At 41.8% G+C, this 17,118-nt stretch overlaps 1 protein-coding gene across 4 annotated transcripts in view; it reads left to right on the top strand.

The window, feature by feature from the left end:
- Positions 1-17,118, top strand: part of SDK1 (sidekick cell adhesion molecule 1) — a 646,825-nt gene that overhangs the window by 497,965 nt on the left and 131,742 nt on the right. For all 4 annotated transcript variants that reach the window (XM_073361955.1, XM_073361954.1, XM_073361952.1 and 1 more), the window contains 5 exons: positions 920-1,035; positions 3,310-3,502; positions 6,473-6,571; positions 13,371-13,562; positions 15,894-16,015. In XM_073361955.1, coding sequence (XP_073218056.1) covers positions 920-1,035; positions 3,310-3,502; positions 6,473-6,571; positions 13,371-13,562; positions 15,894-16,015 — 722 coding nt within the window. The remainder of the gene's footprint in view (positions 1-919; positions 1,036-3,309; positions 3,503-6,472; positions 6,572-13,370; positions 13,563-15,893; positions 16,016-17,118) is intronic.

Below are 17,118 nucleotides of genomic sequence, written 5' to 3'. Positions count from 1 at the left end.
AATCTTTAAAAGCTTATGACCTGATTTTGAAAAGCAGGGAGCAACCACAACTCTTATTGGACTTAGTGGGAACTGGGGATATTTCTCAGACTCAATCCTAGAAAAGTCCTAGAAAAGTCCAATTTGAACATAATGAAAATAGTACGTTTAAAGCATCAAAAACTGTGGTGGAGAATTCTTCCCTTTATGGAATATAAACAAACATGGCCACCAATGGATAGGTCTCTGAAAACATCTATTATTTGTGACCTATATTATTTTTGCTAACTTTCAATGGGTTTTGGCACATCTTGGTTGAATATGCATATATTATATGAATAAATACCATAATAGGATGGAAAAAGCAAAGGAGAAAAAAATACTTTATTCCAGGGCATAATCTGTATTTCACAGGAGATTTCTTCATCATACATTTTTCAGAACAGTAAATGATATACAGATGCAGTCTCCTTATTATGATTCCTCAATTAGAATTTCTATATGTTCACATTATATCTTTGTTTGTCTACTTAGAAGGCTTGTTTGATTTTAAAGGGCTTAGGGAATTTCTTGGTGAAACCATTGATTGCCCTTACAACCATGGATAATTGAAAGAGATGTATTCACCTATCATCATCTAACCTTCTGTCTCAAGCCCCTAGGAGAAGCTCATCGGTGGAATAATAAGCCACAAGAACTATTTCATCCCCTCCCTTTACCCATTAAAGGAATCTCCACTAGAAAATGAGAAATAACCCAATTACCTTTCTCTTTAAGTCGCTGCTGGGTACCAAAATCATAAATCACACATCCCTTTTCTCAGCACTGTTGTTATTTCCTGTGAATCATGAATGGCAACTAAAGGTTTCTAAATTCATCTCTTCTCCTCCCTGTCATTCCACCCCACCCTCAATCTATCTTCCCTGGTGACTTTGAACAGTGCCTACAGCTCCACCACAGAATGTGCAAGCTGAAGCTGTGAACTCCACAACCATCCAGTTCCTATGGAATCCTCCACCACAGCAATTTATCAATGGTATCAATCAAGGATACAAGGTAAACCAAAGTTTGGATCAAGGCAGCATAACTTTCTTGATATATAATTTTCTTGGGGCCAGATTGGAGAAGTCCATGTGTCTCCAGAGCCCTGCTGTATATCATCAGAGACAATGTCTTACATCAGAAGGAAGCTTATGTTAAACTAAGTGAGCTGTTGTCACTGCTAACATAACATCTGCTGATTATGTAAATTCTCACTGAGAGGATGGGAACATTCGATCGGTTGCAAATCCTAATTCCTTTGATGCTAGGGTAGAGATTTTCAAAGGCATAAATGGGAGCTAGGTGCCCAATAACTTGGACAGTCAGTGGGAATTGGGTGCATAAATGACCTTTGTGCCTTTGAAAATCAATTCCTATATTTCTATCTACTCTAAGGCAAAATTCCCACTGACCTCACTGGGGCCAGGATTTCACCCTAAATTCTTTTTTCCAGTTTCCCATATTTTAGATTTTCTCTTTTGTTTCAATCAGAAGCACTTAACACATGTAATTCCAACTTTCAATCCAGCAATTTTGGAGACTTTTGTTGCATAGCTATTTATGTAAGTTGCAAATTCCTTTGCAACTGTATAAAATGACTAAAAGCCTGATATATACCTATCAACAGATAGTGAAAACTTTATTGAAACTGTCAAAACCCTATTTGCTTGGATTTCTTTAATTCCATTAGATTGCAATAGCTTTATAGTTCCTGCTTCTCATGGGAATTCTGAATTGTATTATGTCGGGCATGGAGACAACATTTCTGCCACATTTATATCTACCACATAATTTTTTTCATGCTTTATAAATTACTAGTTGAAGTCAGGTATCTTTTCTTTTCAAAGGGTTTCACCAATTACATCTTTCACTGGCACTTTATAGGTCTGTTTCTTAAAGAAACCTGTAAGGTGCCTAAATATAAATGCCCTGATTTTCAAAATTGCTGAGCACCCAAAAACCCAGTGAAGTCAGTGGGAGCCACAAGTGCTGAGTACCTATGTGAAAAAGGCTAATACAGTCCTAGGATGCATCAGGAGAGGTATTTCCAGTAGAAACAGGGAAGTGTTATACAAGGCACTGATGAGACCTCATCTGGAATACAGTGTTCAATTCTGGTCTCTCATGTTTAAAAAAGATTAATTCAATCTGGAACAGGTGCAGAGAAGGGCTACTAGGATAATCCAGGGGCTGGAAAACCTATTTTGTGAGAGGAAACTCAAAGAGCTTGACTTGTTGAGCTTAACCAAAAGAAGGTTGAGGGGAGATATGATTGCTCTCTACAGATGCATTAGAGGGATAAATACCTGAGAGGGAGAGCGTTTATTTAAGTTAAGTGCCAATGTGGATACAAGAAAATTGGCCATTAACAAGCTTAGGCTCAAAATTAGGGAAAGGTTTCTAACCATCAGAGGAGGGAAGCTGTGGAACAGCCTTCCAAGGGGAGCAGTGGGGCAAAACCCCTAACTGGCTTCAAGACTGAGCTTGATAAATTTATGGAAGGGATGGTATGATGGGACTGCCTATGATGGCATGTGGCCCATCAGCGACTTCCAGTAGCAAAAATCCCCAACAGCCAGAGACAGGACACTAGATGGGAAGGGCTCTGAGTTATTACAGAGAATTCTTTCCCAGATATCTGCCTGGTGGGTTTTGCCCGCATGCTCAGCAGCTAACTGATTGCCATATTTGGGGTCAGGAAGGAATTTTCCCCTAGGTCACATTGGCAGAGACACTGGGCGGTTTTCGTCTTCCCCTCCAGCATGGGTCAGTCACTTGCAGGTTTAAACTAGAGTAAATGGTGAATTCTCTGTAACCTGAAGTCTTTAAACCATGATTTGAGGACTTCAGTGACTCAGCCAGAGGTTATGGGTCTATTGCAGGAGTTGGTGGGTAAGGTTCTATGGCCTGTAATCTACAGGAGGTCAGACTAGATGATCACCATAGTCCCTTCTGTCCTTAAAGTCTATGAGTCTATCAACAGGTTACTTAAAGTGCTCAAATATGGATATAATAACCTAACTTTTTGCACCCAGTTTGTAAAAACTGTGGCCATTTATTTTTAAAACATGCTTTTTATTCTCTGTCAAGAGTTGATAGTAAGGTACATATCCATCCAGTGAACCCAGTAACAAGATTATCTCAAGTTGCACAATGATAGAATTTACAATTGTTTTCACTGTATTGTTTTTTGTAATTGGACTAACAAGGTCTTTGCAATGAAGTGTATTATGAAAAGAAACAACTTTTAATGAGTGTTAATCTATATTTAAATTTTCTCTATTCCAGCTCCTGGCATGGCCAATGGCTGCACCAGAGTCTGTGACCGTGGTCACCATTGCTCCTGATTTTCATGGAGTTCACAGTGGCTGCATTACCAACTTGAAGAAATTCACTGCTTACTACACATCAGTTCTGTGTTTCACCACACCAGGGGATGGACCACGAAGCCCACTACAGCTGTTGTGCACTCATGAAGATAGTGAGTATAGCCAAGTCCAGCCAGAAATCACCTGCAGTGCCTGAAAACAGTTCTGCTAAAGGTGATGGCCAAAATTTTCAAACCTTGGTTCCCAAGATTAGGCTCCTAAATCCATATTTAGAAAAGAAATAAAAGAATAAAAAAATAAAATTCCATAAAAGAAAGTGACCTGATTTTCAGAGGTGCTGAGCACCTGTAGCACCCACTGAAATCAATGGGAGATGCAATTGCTTGACACTTTAGAAAATCAGGCCACTAGAAATTAAAATATTTAAATATTCAAATATGGATTTAGCAGCCTAAACTTAGGCACCAGAAGTGAGGGGTTTTTTTTGCCAGTAAGTACATTGAAAATGTAATTACTTTATTTGCCTGCTGCAAATGTTTTATACAAATATTTTTTATGTTCAAGTATTTGGAAGGTGAGTTCATTGTTCTGATCCTGTCCGCCAAATCAGGCTCAAATCTGTACCAAGGGTTGAAAATGAGTCTGGTAGTTCAGTGTGGAGGTTATTTGCTGCATCTCAAACCCCACACATTTAGCCCAATTTGGTTCAAGTGGAGGTGTCTGTTCAAGAGAGGTTTTGGATTGATATATCTGGAGGGGTGAGGGTGGGGGGGTTGTTGCAGGTCAAGATTAAATTGCAGTGGCAAAGCTGTATGAAGGAGGCTTGCACAATTGTCTGTCATCAATAATCTTAGCTCTGGGCAGTGTTTTTAATCCTCTTCCCCTCACTGAGCATTTACTGGCAGCCCAAAGTTTAAAAGTCAGTTAGAAAAAACTGGTTAATATATCCAGGTTAGCTAGTGGTTTTAGAAATATTGTTTTGTCTTAATAACTGTTGGTTAGGCTAGTCATTGTTCCTACAAAGAAGAGTCTGGGTGTGGGCAGCATAAGCGTTCAAGAAGTAAGACTTCAAACGCTGGCCCAGTTGTCCATGAGGGAGTGTTAAAAGAACATAAAAGAAACTAGCTACTTATCCAGAGAAATGTGATATCTCTGTGCTCAAAGAGCAGATTTCCTGCTGCTAGAACTTTAAAACGTTAGCAGATCACTGAAAAAGCATTATAACTGTCAGGAATCTATGAGCCAATAATTTAACCTCATACGTATTTACCGAAGGATTAAAGCTGGAAGACAAGGAAGAAAGAGGAACAGTTATTGTATTTGCCTAATACTGAGTAGGTGGTATGAGTTTTTAAAGACTCTATAGAGAATAATTTCCTTGGAGTTGCAATTGTTAAATGGAGAGCTGCCATTAGGATATTTGTACATACTGTATGATCTGTGCATTCAGAGGACACACCAAATCCTTAGTGTGGCTCCAGGACTTGAGTATAGGTTGACCAGATGTCCCGATTTTATAGGGACAGTCCCGATTTTGGGGTCTTTTTCATATATAGGCTCCTATTACCCCCCACCCCCTGTCCCGATTTTTCACATTTGCTATCTGGTCACCCTACCTGAGTATTTGAGCTTGGTGCTTTTATGTGGATTTCATTTCATATTTCACTGGACACTTCTGCATGGTGAAAAAAGATGCAGACTTTAAATCTAAAGAGAACATGATTCTTCCAGACCTCTGCTCATACTTGGGTTACTTTCTGCCTTTCCTTACAACAATGCTTGTTGATTCTTCAAAAGAATTTGTTTGCTGATCAGTTGTAGATCAAACATGAACTGACATCCAATAAGACCCAGCTTTTGGTGGCTTAATATAACCCATGCCATCTTTTCCGAATTGTACAACAAAATTAAAATTGGACTGTAACTGCAGCAGCAAATTGGATTGCAACTTTGTGAGTAGGGATATCAAGGCCAGGGATATAGATACCCACTCCTGAATACTGCATACCTACTGTTGTTAGATATTCCTGAGATTTGTACCAGAGTAGCAGTTCTTTCTATAATGCTTTGACTACTGGCTATTGGAGAGCGGTCTCAGAGATTTCCCTCTCTGGGATTGCACAATTGCAAATGTGGCTATAGCCAGCCTACTGGCAGGCTTTCTTTTTTCATGGTGGAAAGGGAATGAGAAACTACACAAAAGTGAAGAGGAAATAAAATACAAATTTGAAGCCCAGAAATTGCCACCTGGTGTCAGCAGAGCTGGAGGACAGCATATTTGGGTAGGAATCCAGGTAACAAAAAGCACAGTGAATATAAAGTAAGCCAAAAGCTCCCTTTTCCAGTTTATCAGTTGAAGAGAGAACAGCAAGTTGGATCAAAAATCAGTCAGGTTGTCTTCCCTGAAGATCAGAATTGAGGGAGGATAGTGTATTCTTGACAGTCATTCCATTTTGTAGTTTCATTGCACACCAGGGAACTGAACGTTTCAAGAGCTCTTGAGCTACACCATACAAATCCTTTAAAAGTTTTGCAAAGTTGTATACACTTTACAGAAGATAGTTACCATTATACTGGAGATTTTTTAGAGCTGTTTTGCAAGAGTTTATCCAAGTGCTGATTGGATAACACTGACCTTGATTCGTGAAGTTAAAAGACCCTACCCAAATGAGAATTCTGCTGATACTGCGTCTGCAGATACAAGGCCTGATAACTCAGCCCCTGTAAAGGCACAGGAAAAGACTATAGTCTGCATGATATTGTTGAGGGAGAACAGCAAATACAATTGCTTTTCAGGATCCAGCTAGCCTGATTGTTCTAATTAGATTAGACCAAGAAGAGAGACGGACAACAAGTTGTGTGTAAATCTCTTGCTGCCAGTCTCTTTAGTTCTCTGCACAGTGAGGATGAGGACTGGATAAAATAATTTATGTGGTGATAGCCAGAGTGATTCTTAACACCTTGCATTCCCCCTCTCCCTTGCAGCTCTTACAGATGTCTCCTGCTGGTTTCCACTGGCCCTGTCTCGGTGTTTTATTTCTTCAGTGCTAACCTTGCCGCATGAATCACATCAAAAGTAAATGGGGATCTCCTATTAACAGATTTCCCTTTCTGATTGCCAGAGCCAGGAGCTGTGGGACACCTGAGTTTCACTGAGATTCTGGACACGTCTCTCAAGGTCAGCTGGCAGGAACCTATAGAGAAAAATGGCATAATTACAGGCAAGTATCAGATGTTATCCTTTAAAAGAAGGTGTTAGAATGTCTTGTTGCAGTGAAAAAAATGGCTGGATAATAGAACATTTTGAGAGACCTGCCTACCAAGAATGCACGCTTCCCACTTCCTCTTTAGGGTAATTGAAATGTCAACTAGGGCATGTTACAGAAGGCACAGGTCCAGTTACCACCAGTCCATGATTGTGGCCACTGAGAGTGCACTCGGTATTAGAAATCAACTCCCCACAGAGTGTTCAAGTTTGTTAAATCTCCCGCTGGTTCCACCTGCATTACTAGATTTCTGAAACTCTTTGAGACTCTGTTTGACCCTTGGTGCTAAGGATCAGGACCTCCTGATGCTGAATTTACAGCTGGGAAATCCTGATTGGCAGTGCTAAGAGGTTACAATTAAGATGAAATAACAAGTTAGCAGAGTCTTTCACACTCTGATCAAGCAGTCTGGCTATGGGTAATTTGACAGAAAGACTTGAACATTATTGCTAAAATATAGAATATATTATAACAGCACAGGTTTCACACTCACATGCTACTTCACCCTTTCCTGCTATATATCCATATACTGTACGTCAATGTGGTTCAGAGAGCAGCCACACACTTTTCTGAAAAGGGGAGTACATACCTGAGAAAGTTTGTGCAACTTATTCACATCGGTAATATTGTCATCAGATGGAAAGCCTTAGAGAAAACAAACAGTGTAGAGGATGAAAGATCTGTTTCTCAAAGGAGTATGATTTTTCAAAAATTGGCTTCATTCCAATTTTGAAAAAGCCTGAAAATTTCAAAATTCTCCAGTGACAGGGTATATAAACCCTACATTTGCGTGGAAGGGGATAAGGCTGCTTTGGGCTGGAGTGGCCCTGCCTTTCCACATTGGCAAATGGTGCCAGGACTGGAACAGGAGTTAAAAGGAAGGAGCTCCAATCAGAAGAGGGCGACCTTGGGAAAGGAACAGGCTGTTGAGCTTCTCCAGTCTCAAAAAGAGGGCGGAAAGCCAATAGAGCCTCTGCCCTTTGTGAAGGAGGTGCGGATCCCTTGAGCTAAAAGGGGGGGAAGACTGAGACTTGCATTGAAGACCCAGTAAGCGCTGAAGGAGACTACAATGCTCCTGGGACCCTGTGAAGTAAGGGAGGCCCATATCCGGAAGGGAGCTGCCTAGTGTTATTTCCCCGTTCTTTTCCTTCGTATCTTTACTTGACCTCATTTGCTTACTGCAGGCTGTTTCGTAGTTTCTTCTGAGAAGGGAGGAGACAGCCAAGAGGCTTTATCTGGCTGGTTGAATGCTGGCCCGTTAGAAGGACATAGCCCTGCAGCACCTGCTGGGGTGGGGGTAATTGGACTCTCACCATGTGCTCCCCTCAGAGCTCCTAAAGGGGGCACTATACTATGGACAAATCCATGACATCTCTGCAAAGGAATTTTAGTTTAATTGTTTTGGGTCCATGAAACATTTTGTTTTTACAAAATTGCAACATTTCATTTCAAGTTTTTTATAATTTTGTATTATATTGAGCATGTGTACCACAATCTGATAGCTCTGAATAGAGGTAGCTCTTCTGAAGTTTTGCTCAGAGAAATCATGCCTTGATCTCAGTGGTCTTGGGGCAAAAACTGATGGTTGCAGAAAGCAGATCTGTAACCGTTGGATAAATCTGGCCAAAATCTTCAAACCTGGGTGCCTAAAATTAGGCACCTGAGTCCATATTTAAACACCCAAATAAGTGGCCTGGTATTCAGAGCTGCTAAGTGCAATCAGCTCCCACTGAAATCATTGGGAACTGTAGGTAGGTTTGACACACGTCCCGTTTTCAGCTGAAATACTCGGTCAAAAAAAGGACCCTGGCGGCTCTGGTCAGCACTGCTGACAGGTCCATTAAAAGTCGGGTTGGTGGCACAGCGGGAGCCCGGGGCTAAGGCAGGCTCCTTGCCTGCCCTAGTTCCTGGTAGCTCCCGGAAGCGGCCGCCATGTCCCTGCAGCCCCTCGACGCATGGGCAGCCAGGGAGGCTCTTTGCACTGCCCCCGCCCTGAGGGTCAGCTCCACGGCTCCCATTGGCTGCGAGCGATGGGAGCTGTGGGGGCAGCACCTGTGGGCATGAGGGCAGCACGCAGAGCCTCCCTGGCCGCTCTTGCATCTAGGGGCTGCAGGGACCTGGTGGCCACTTCCCGGGATCCACGGTAAGCACCGCCAGGACCCCACACCCTCTGCCACATCCCAACCCCCTACCCCAGCCTGGAGTCTCCTCCCACACCCAAACTCCCTCCTGGAGCCTGCACCCCCCCCAACACCCTACCCCAGCCCCTCCTTCTCCCCAAACCCCTCATCCCTGGCCCCACCCCAGAGCCCATGGCCCCAGCCCAGAGCCCTCACCCTTCCTGCACCCCAACACCCTGCCCCAGCCCAGAGCCCTCTCCCACATCCTGAACCCCCCTCATCTCCGGCCCCACCCCAGAGCCTGGCCCCACCCCAGAGCCCTCAGCCCCTCCCGCACCCTAGTCCCCTGTCCCAGCCCAGTGAATGTGAGTGAGGGTGGGGGAGAGCTAGTGACAGAGGGAGGAGACAGATGGAGTAACAGATGGAGTGAGCGGGAGTCGGGCCTTGGGGAAGGGGCAGGGAGGGGTGTTCGGTTTTGTGCAATTAGAAAGTTGGCAACCCTAGCTGTAGGGTCTCAGCACATCTTAATAGAAGGGCACTTATTTAGAAAACTAAATATGGGTTTAGATGCTTAACTTTAAGCACCCAGATTTGAAAATTTTGGACCATAACATTCTTTGAGGCTAAACTTTAAAGATAAATATATTCTCCAATATTTACCAGTTACATATATTCAGTTGTATACATGAATTCAAGTGAAGTATAAAAATAAAATGTGTAAAGAAACACATTAGCCATATCATTTTCAACTATAATTTCCTCATGTCTCATAAGGGTCAGGCACTTTTGCCAGTTTGAGTAGCTATGTTCAGTTTATCTAATTGCTCCAGTACTTTGAAGTGGATATGAGATTCTTCTTTAGTTCCTGTCATAAATGCTTCTGTGATATTGTGGATTATTTCAAACAGCTGCCCTATTCTATCCCAGAGGTGAGTACATTTTGGTTTGGGGATAGGGGAGTGATTCCTGGCTGTATGTTTACTAATCTGATTTAGCCTGTCATTTCTGTTGCTGCCATCACTGTAATATCTAGCATAACATGCTAACATGTGAAGTTTGTAAAGCATTCTGGGTTCCTTTGGGGTGAAAGATGCTATACAAATATAAGATATTATTATTACTATTGAATGGTTTCAGTGTTGCTTTGACAATTCCCCCCAAATTAACACTGCACTTAGCAATCTGCCCTCTGCATAGCAGATCACAATACATTTGCAGCTCCAGAACTGCTCTGCTGGAAACAAGCTGCCATCTCCCAGAATGATTTGGAAACCTGATGGAGCGAGATGATGGGCTGTTTCATACACAGGGTAAATTGTTTTAGAAGAAAAGAACTAAAAAAAAGCGCTGTTGTTTATGAGGAAATACAGGCAGGAAAAAACATGGCAGCCAAGGTTTATAACTTCCCCTTTTAGTGGTGTACATTGTGTTAAGGCTGGGAGAAAGGGATGGCAAAACCATTAATTTCCCTGAATGGCTCAAGGCTTTTACACAGTGCTGCTTGGAGATCTAAGAGTGCTTAGAAAGCCACTGCTTCATCACTTCTGCTCATTGATATCATTTACTATGGCTCCTTTTTAATTCTGGTGCCTGGAATGAGAGGAAAACACAGGGGGCATAGCAAGGCAGGCAGCCAGCCTGCTCTGCTAAACTGCCCATAGCTCTCATTGTAAATTTCAGTATCTTCCTCTCTCCTTCAGTAAACTCTGATTTATGAGAGCCTGGATGTAGATGGACAGTTTGTGATTGGATGTACTGGTCTCTTGTAGAGAATTTACTCCAGATCAACAGAAAATTATTTCTGCAACACCTCTGGTCGTTAGTTTTGGTTAGACAGCAGTTTAGGGAGAAGGCTTAGTTCCAAAGCATAAGGAAGACTCTGTGTTACCTTTTGTCTTCTTGCTTACACTCAAACCAGATGAAACCATTGCTGCCCAGCCCCACTGGACTCCACTGCACACATCCCTGACATAGATTATGTCTGTAAAACAAAGAGGGCATTTTTTCCAGCCGCGTGTCCCAAAGTTCTGCCCATCTGTCAGTCACTGGTGCTTAAATGCTATGTCTTTTGGATACTGTTTTTTGGAGTTCCTTTCCTTCATTGCTGTGTTTGTTTGTTTGTTTATCTTGCCTGATTTCACTAGGCTTCATTTGTGTGTGTGTGCGCGCATTTTGGTTTGTGTTTTTATATGGATAGACTCTAATTGTTTTATTATTGGAATTGAAATATCCACAGTAAATGCTGCCTCTGCTTTTGCTCTAGATTGGCATTGTAAATGATACGTCTGGGTGTATTTTTCCTGGTGACTCTTTTTTCAGTAAATAAAACCATCAATAATACTTGCCCAATATGCAGCAAAACTGGATCTCTTTCCACATGCAGTACAGCTTTGGAGTAGTGATGGGCACCCCACAATATGTACAGAGGTGAATCCTCAAAATTTGGTGATTAGCCAAAGCTTCTCCTAAACATACTACATCAGCAGAGGAAAGTTCACATTGTTTAACTTAGGACAGGATATTGTCACAGATGGATAGGAAAAACATTGCAAATCCCTTATTTATCGTTTAGTTTAAAAACATCTTCAAACATTTTATTTTGTTTGTGCATTATGGGTGAAATTCCCCCTTCCCCACACACAGCCTCAATAATCAGGATGCTAAGCAGGAATGGAGAAAATATCAGCCCTCTCCACAGATCATGGGCAGATTGCAGGGCTGCAGTACAACTCCTCTCTGACCACTACCCCAGCTGTGAACTGCCTTTGGCAGCTTCTGGGCTAAGAGTAGCTACTGATTGTGTAGGCCACGCAGCGGTTTTGAGTCACAGGATTCTGCATAGTTGCGGTTTTGTTGGTTCACCTCCCAACCCCGCACCCACCATACTGGTCTATTTGGAGCAGCAGAGTGCCCTCCTCTGAGGTGTGCAACGGATGAAGAAGTTCCCCATGAGTTCTGCCCATAACCCCATCACTGGGCAGCAAAGAGTGGGGAGAGCCTTGCTCTTACTCTGTGTTTCTGTGACCTTCACTGTTTATTAATACGTCAATAACCCCTTGTTCAAAGTCTGCATCCTCATAGACTCATAGACTTTAAGGTCAGAAGGGACAATCATGATTGTCTAGTCTGACCAGCTGCACATTGCCAGCCACAGAACCTCACCCACTCACTACTGCTCTTAATGATTTTTTTCAATAACTATCTGTGCTACACAAAGTATGATCTCTCTGGGAGATAATACTGCTTGCTTCATGTACGTTAATGAAACCCCACAACACCTCTGAGATGTAAGTTGATTATTATCATTCCCATTTTACTGATGGGGGAAACTCAGGCACTGAGTGTTTAAGTCGCTGATCTAGGATTAGCATTCAGGAATTCCTGGTTCCCTCTCCAGTATCTAATTTGCTAGATCATGTTGCTTCTCTGAAGTAAACACTTCTGATTAAAATCACTGGACATTTTGTTATTTCAACTTGTACGTATTAATCACTTATGATGTTATTGCTGAAAGCAATGTGAGTTGTCTGAGTTCAGTCAGCACTGGGAGACATTGAGGAAGGCATGTGGTTGGAAGGCCTGGTTTTCCCTTGCAGTGTGTTCCCAGTACAGTCAGAGAGGTTCCTTTCTAATACTCGTTTTAATCACATCCATTTCCTTTGATTTTGAGAGCTGCATGTAATTTTTGCCCTGAGCCAAATCACAGGGGCTGACACAGTAAGGTTCAAATGTCCTCAGGGGAGAATAAAGTTGCCATAGGAGTAGGAACGGGCAGAGCAAGCAAGGAGAACGAGGAAGAGAACAAACACATTCAGAGACAAAATTGAACAAATCAGGCTGTAGAAACTTTTGAAAGTTCCTGGAAGGCAAATGGATATAAAAGAGATTAGACAGGAAAGATTTAACAGGCTGGTTCCAATAGAAGAATGAGGTGGAGGGTCAGGCTTTGTAGGGATTAGGATGATAGGTTGGCTACACTAGGTTTTTAAAGGACAGGATAATGATTCACCTTGCTAAAAAGTGTGTGCAGCAGGAAGCTATGGGGAGTAGAGGTTTTTCCTGCAAGATCATTATCACCTGATTTGTAAGTATTTCTAGATCCTCAGCCTAGGAAAGGAGTCCTCCTGGTAGCTGTGCATAGATTTTTCACTGAAGTTTCCAACTACTTGCTGGTGAGAAGAGTTTGACTTTTTCAGTGTCTCTTCCTATTCATTTTTTAGAGTTCATAAATTGAAATCCCACCCTTCGGAGAAAGATTATTGCTGGGGTTCCTCAACCTTTTTATTGTGTATGCTACATACTGATAGAAGGCTCTTCCATGTAAACCACCTCCCTTCCCCTTTGGAATTTCATGGTCACATGATATCCCAGTGGCCGCCACCATAATTGCTCATGTGGAAAAGTAGTATTGGAAAAGTATGTATTTTTAATTGGCCTTAATGCATTAAGTGCGTTTTCCTTTCTGTACAAAGGTATTCATGCTGCAGGAGAGCCAGCAACATGACCAGCTAACTCTCCAAGCCCACCAGCAGCAAGTGCTCCACCACAGTGTGAACGTCTGGATTATCATGGATAGGAAGGCAAAGAACACACCATTGTTACAACTCCTTGACTTTTGTGTAATTGTTTTCTAGGCTACCAAATCTCCTGGGAGGTGTACAGCAGGAATGAATCTCGTCTGGCTTGCACTCTAGCCAACACAACCCTTGAATACAAAATCACTGGGCTGTCGTCTCTCACCACCTATACTATTGAGGTGGCGGCTATGACTGCAAAAGGCACTGGGTTGGTCACCTCCTCTACCATTTCCTCTGGAGTGCCTCCAGGTTGGTAAAACTACAGAGAATGACCCAAAGTATACTGACTCCCATGTGCAGCCGTTTCCAGGAAACACTGGTTTCCTGAGTACAGTAATAATAATTCTTTTATTTTTAACGATGGAGACACAGTACGACATAATTAAAGACGTATAGAAGGGATGGACGAATGAGAGGGAATGGTAATAAAATAGATACTTATTATAGAATCTTTCTGCATTTATAAAGTAACATAAGAGATGGGGCAAGCAGTGATCGTTATTAAAAAAATCCAAATAAACCACAACTTTGGGGGGGAGGGAATTTAGATGCTTTTTAAAAATGAAGAAAGATTTTTCTCTTTGTAAGGGTTAGAACTGCAGTGCACTTGGACTGTAAGATATTTGTGTGATGCAAATAAAAAAATATTTACAAAAGTGGGAAGTGTTGGCATGCGAGAGATCTTGTAGAAGAAGTAGTTCTGCATCCTAGAGCTTAAGTTGCAATAGTGGGACTGCTAAAATGGGAGTGGCAATGTACAGCTACCTTTCAAGATGAGATTCAGAGGAGGAGGTCTCAAATGCAGTAACACTGTTTGACTTAGATCTGCTTTGAAAATCTAAATCAGCTTGGCTATTTACTCTGAGGTGTCAGGTCTCTCTCTGGTGTTACCTAAGATTTTCATTTCCTCTAGAGCAGTGCATGGCCTAACTCCTTTTGTGCATTCTGATGTAGATGTGTCAGTACGTTTAGACTAGTTCAGTGCAGTTTGCCTTCTTGCCACTCCTACAAATATATACCAGTACATTTTGTCCCATTTTGGCAAGGTCATTTACCAATCATGCTTCCTGTGAATATGAAATATGAGTCAAGAAATGCTGTGTGTTCCTGTATCCTCACAACGCATGCCATAAAAGTCTCCTGTTTTAATTTTGCAGTTTTTTACATAGTACAACATTATGAATGATTACTAATTATAATAATAATACTTAGTAGTTTGGTAGTGCAGTTGGAGTTTCTATGCTGCTTAGAATACAATCTACAAAAAAATGTATTTGGTCTAATTTTACCACATTCTTGGGGTCTGACTTTGTTGATAACTCAAATACCAACATCAAAACACATGTACAACTCTACCCCAATATAACGTGACCTGATATAACACAAATTCGGATATAAAGCGGTAAAGCAGCACTCTGGGGGGGGGGGGGGGGGGGCGGCGGGGCTGCGTGCTCCGGTGGATCAAAGTTCGATATAACGCGGTTTCACCTATAACGCGGTAAGATTTTTTGGCTCCCGAGGACAGCGTTATATTGGGGTAGAGGTGTAGTTCAGCCTAAGCTTTCTGCTTAAGCTTGGCTGATCATGGGATTTCTCTGCAGAGACTTTTCTGTCCTATACCCCCATTTCTTCTGCCTAAAGATTCACTCCCACCTAACTTATTTCCAGCATGTAGTTAACAAACCTGATCTGCCACACTGAGTCAGCAGATACTGGTCAACATTTCTCTGCAGAGTTCTAACACCTGCTAACTAGGTAGGTTCTCAGAAATCCCTATTCCAAGAACCTTCCATCTCATAGACTCATAGACCTTAAGGCTAGAAGGGACCATTATGATCATCTAGTCTGACCACCCACTCCTGTAATAGGCCCATAGCCTCTGGCTGAGTTACTGAGTTACTGAAAAACTCAAACTCTTCTCCTCAAATCTTGATTTACTCTAGTTCAAAACAGAAAGTGCCCTATGTTCTACAGTGCAGAGAGAGGCAAAAAACCCACAGGATCTCTGCCAATCTGACCCAGGGAATATTTCTTCCTGACCCCAAATATGGTGATCAGTTAGACCCTGAGCAAGTGACCAAGGCCTAACAGCCAGACACCAGGATCTCAGAGTCTCTTACTATCATTTATATATTAAGCCTCTATACATCTTATGAGGTTGGTAAATATTATCTCCATTTTATAGATGGGGAACTGAAGCACAGAGAGTTTAAGTGATTTACTTGAGGTCACACAGCAATTCACTAGCAGAACTGGGAATGGAGCCCATGTTTCCGGACCATTTTAACCACCAGACCATGCCTCTTTTTCGTATGTAGCCTTTATGGTGTGATGTTAATCTAGATCCCTCAAGACAGGGATATGTCATTTTATTAGTCTGTAAAATGCCATGCATACATATGGTGCAGGATAAATAATATAATTATATATGCCTGTGTAGAAAATTAAAGTATTTGCTCTATTATAAGTGATATACTGTACTACTTGCTGAAATATTGAATGTCTACTTATTGATCTGCATACTTGTACTCTAAATCCCAAAGTATTTCTACCCTTTTTCATTTGTTTTAATTTCTACAGAACTCCCTGGTGCACCATTTAATCTGGTTATTTCTAACATCAGTCCTCGTTCTGCCACGCTTCAGTTCCGGCCTGGGTCTGACGGGAAAACCTCCATCTCCAAGTGGATAGTAGAGGGGCAGGTACGTACATGACAGAAATCTGTTGATGAGGTTCCTGATCAGTAATAGATCATCTGAATCTTCCACTGGTATTCAAATAACATTTTTTATCAGCTTCAGATACAAGGTCTTGACCAGTGGACTGACTGTTCTGGTGATGTTTGGTCTCTTGGGAGAGAAAGTAGAGGTTAAAACCCAAGAGAATTCAGAAGGGTTAGCCAGGAAATGGTAATGGAACAACCAGAGGGAGAAAGGGGTGGTCTGTATGTTTTAATTTCTCTGCACAGGCAGAACAAAAAGATCAACAAAGGAAACACAGGAACAAACTGAAGGTTTCTTGTGTGGGTCCTAAGATATTTACCATACATAATATATCTGAGAGGTCTCATCCTTTGAATAATTCACATGGACCTTTGTAAGGAGCTTTGTATGTATTTTCAGGGAAAGGTAAGATGAAGCATAAACTAAGCGGCAAAGAGTCCTGTGGCACCTTATAGACTAACAGACGTATTGGAGCATAAACTTTCGTGGGTGAATGCCCACTTCATCAAATCATTACCATGTAATGAAATATGCCTGTGTTTCCTATCCAGGTCTTTAGATATGTATAGGGTGAATGATCTTCCTTGTTAGTTTTAAACAATATTCCTCCTGGTTTCTGTCATTATGCCTTGGAGGAAATAAACATTTCTCAGTTGTTCTCTTGACAGATGAGTTGTGCTTCTTCTTTTCTGCCCACAAATCTTTATAAATAACATAATCTGTTTTTGAAACCAAATGTTGGCTTTCTTCAATCAGTGTTATAGCTTTAGATATGTTGATACAATTCATTCACTTGGTAATGAGATCATTGTGAACTAATTGGTACATTTTGATCCATTGACCTACACTTTATTGCATATTACAAAGTGAAATGGTGAAACCTACAATCTGATGGTTTGGCACGTTCTGAGCAGCACCTCTATCGTGGGACACCACAAGGATGTTGCTGGGAACTTGTTAATTTGTGAGCTACATTGGATCACAAAACACCATTGAAATAAAATGAATCTCAAAGTCTCAAAACAGCTTAATAACAATTAAGGGCAAAATCCTCTCCTCCACATCCATGGAGGGTCCCAGGT

This window comes from Lepidochelys kempii, chromosome 10, assembly GCF_965140265.1.
Source record: "Lepidochelys kempii isolate rLepKem1 chromosome 10, rLepKem1.hap2, whole genome shotgun sequence".
Taxonomy (NCBI): domain Eukaryota; kingdom Metazoa; phylum Chordata; order Testudines; family Cheloniidae; genus Lepidochelys; species Lepidochelys kempii.
Note: the sequence above shows the minus strand (reverse complement) of the source record. Positions and strands in the feature narration are given on the sequence as shown.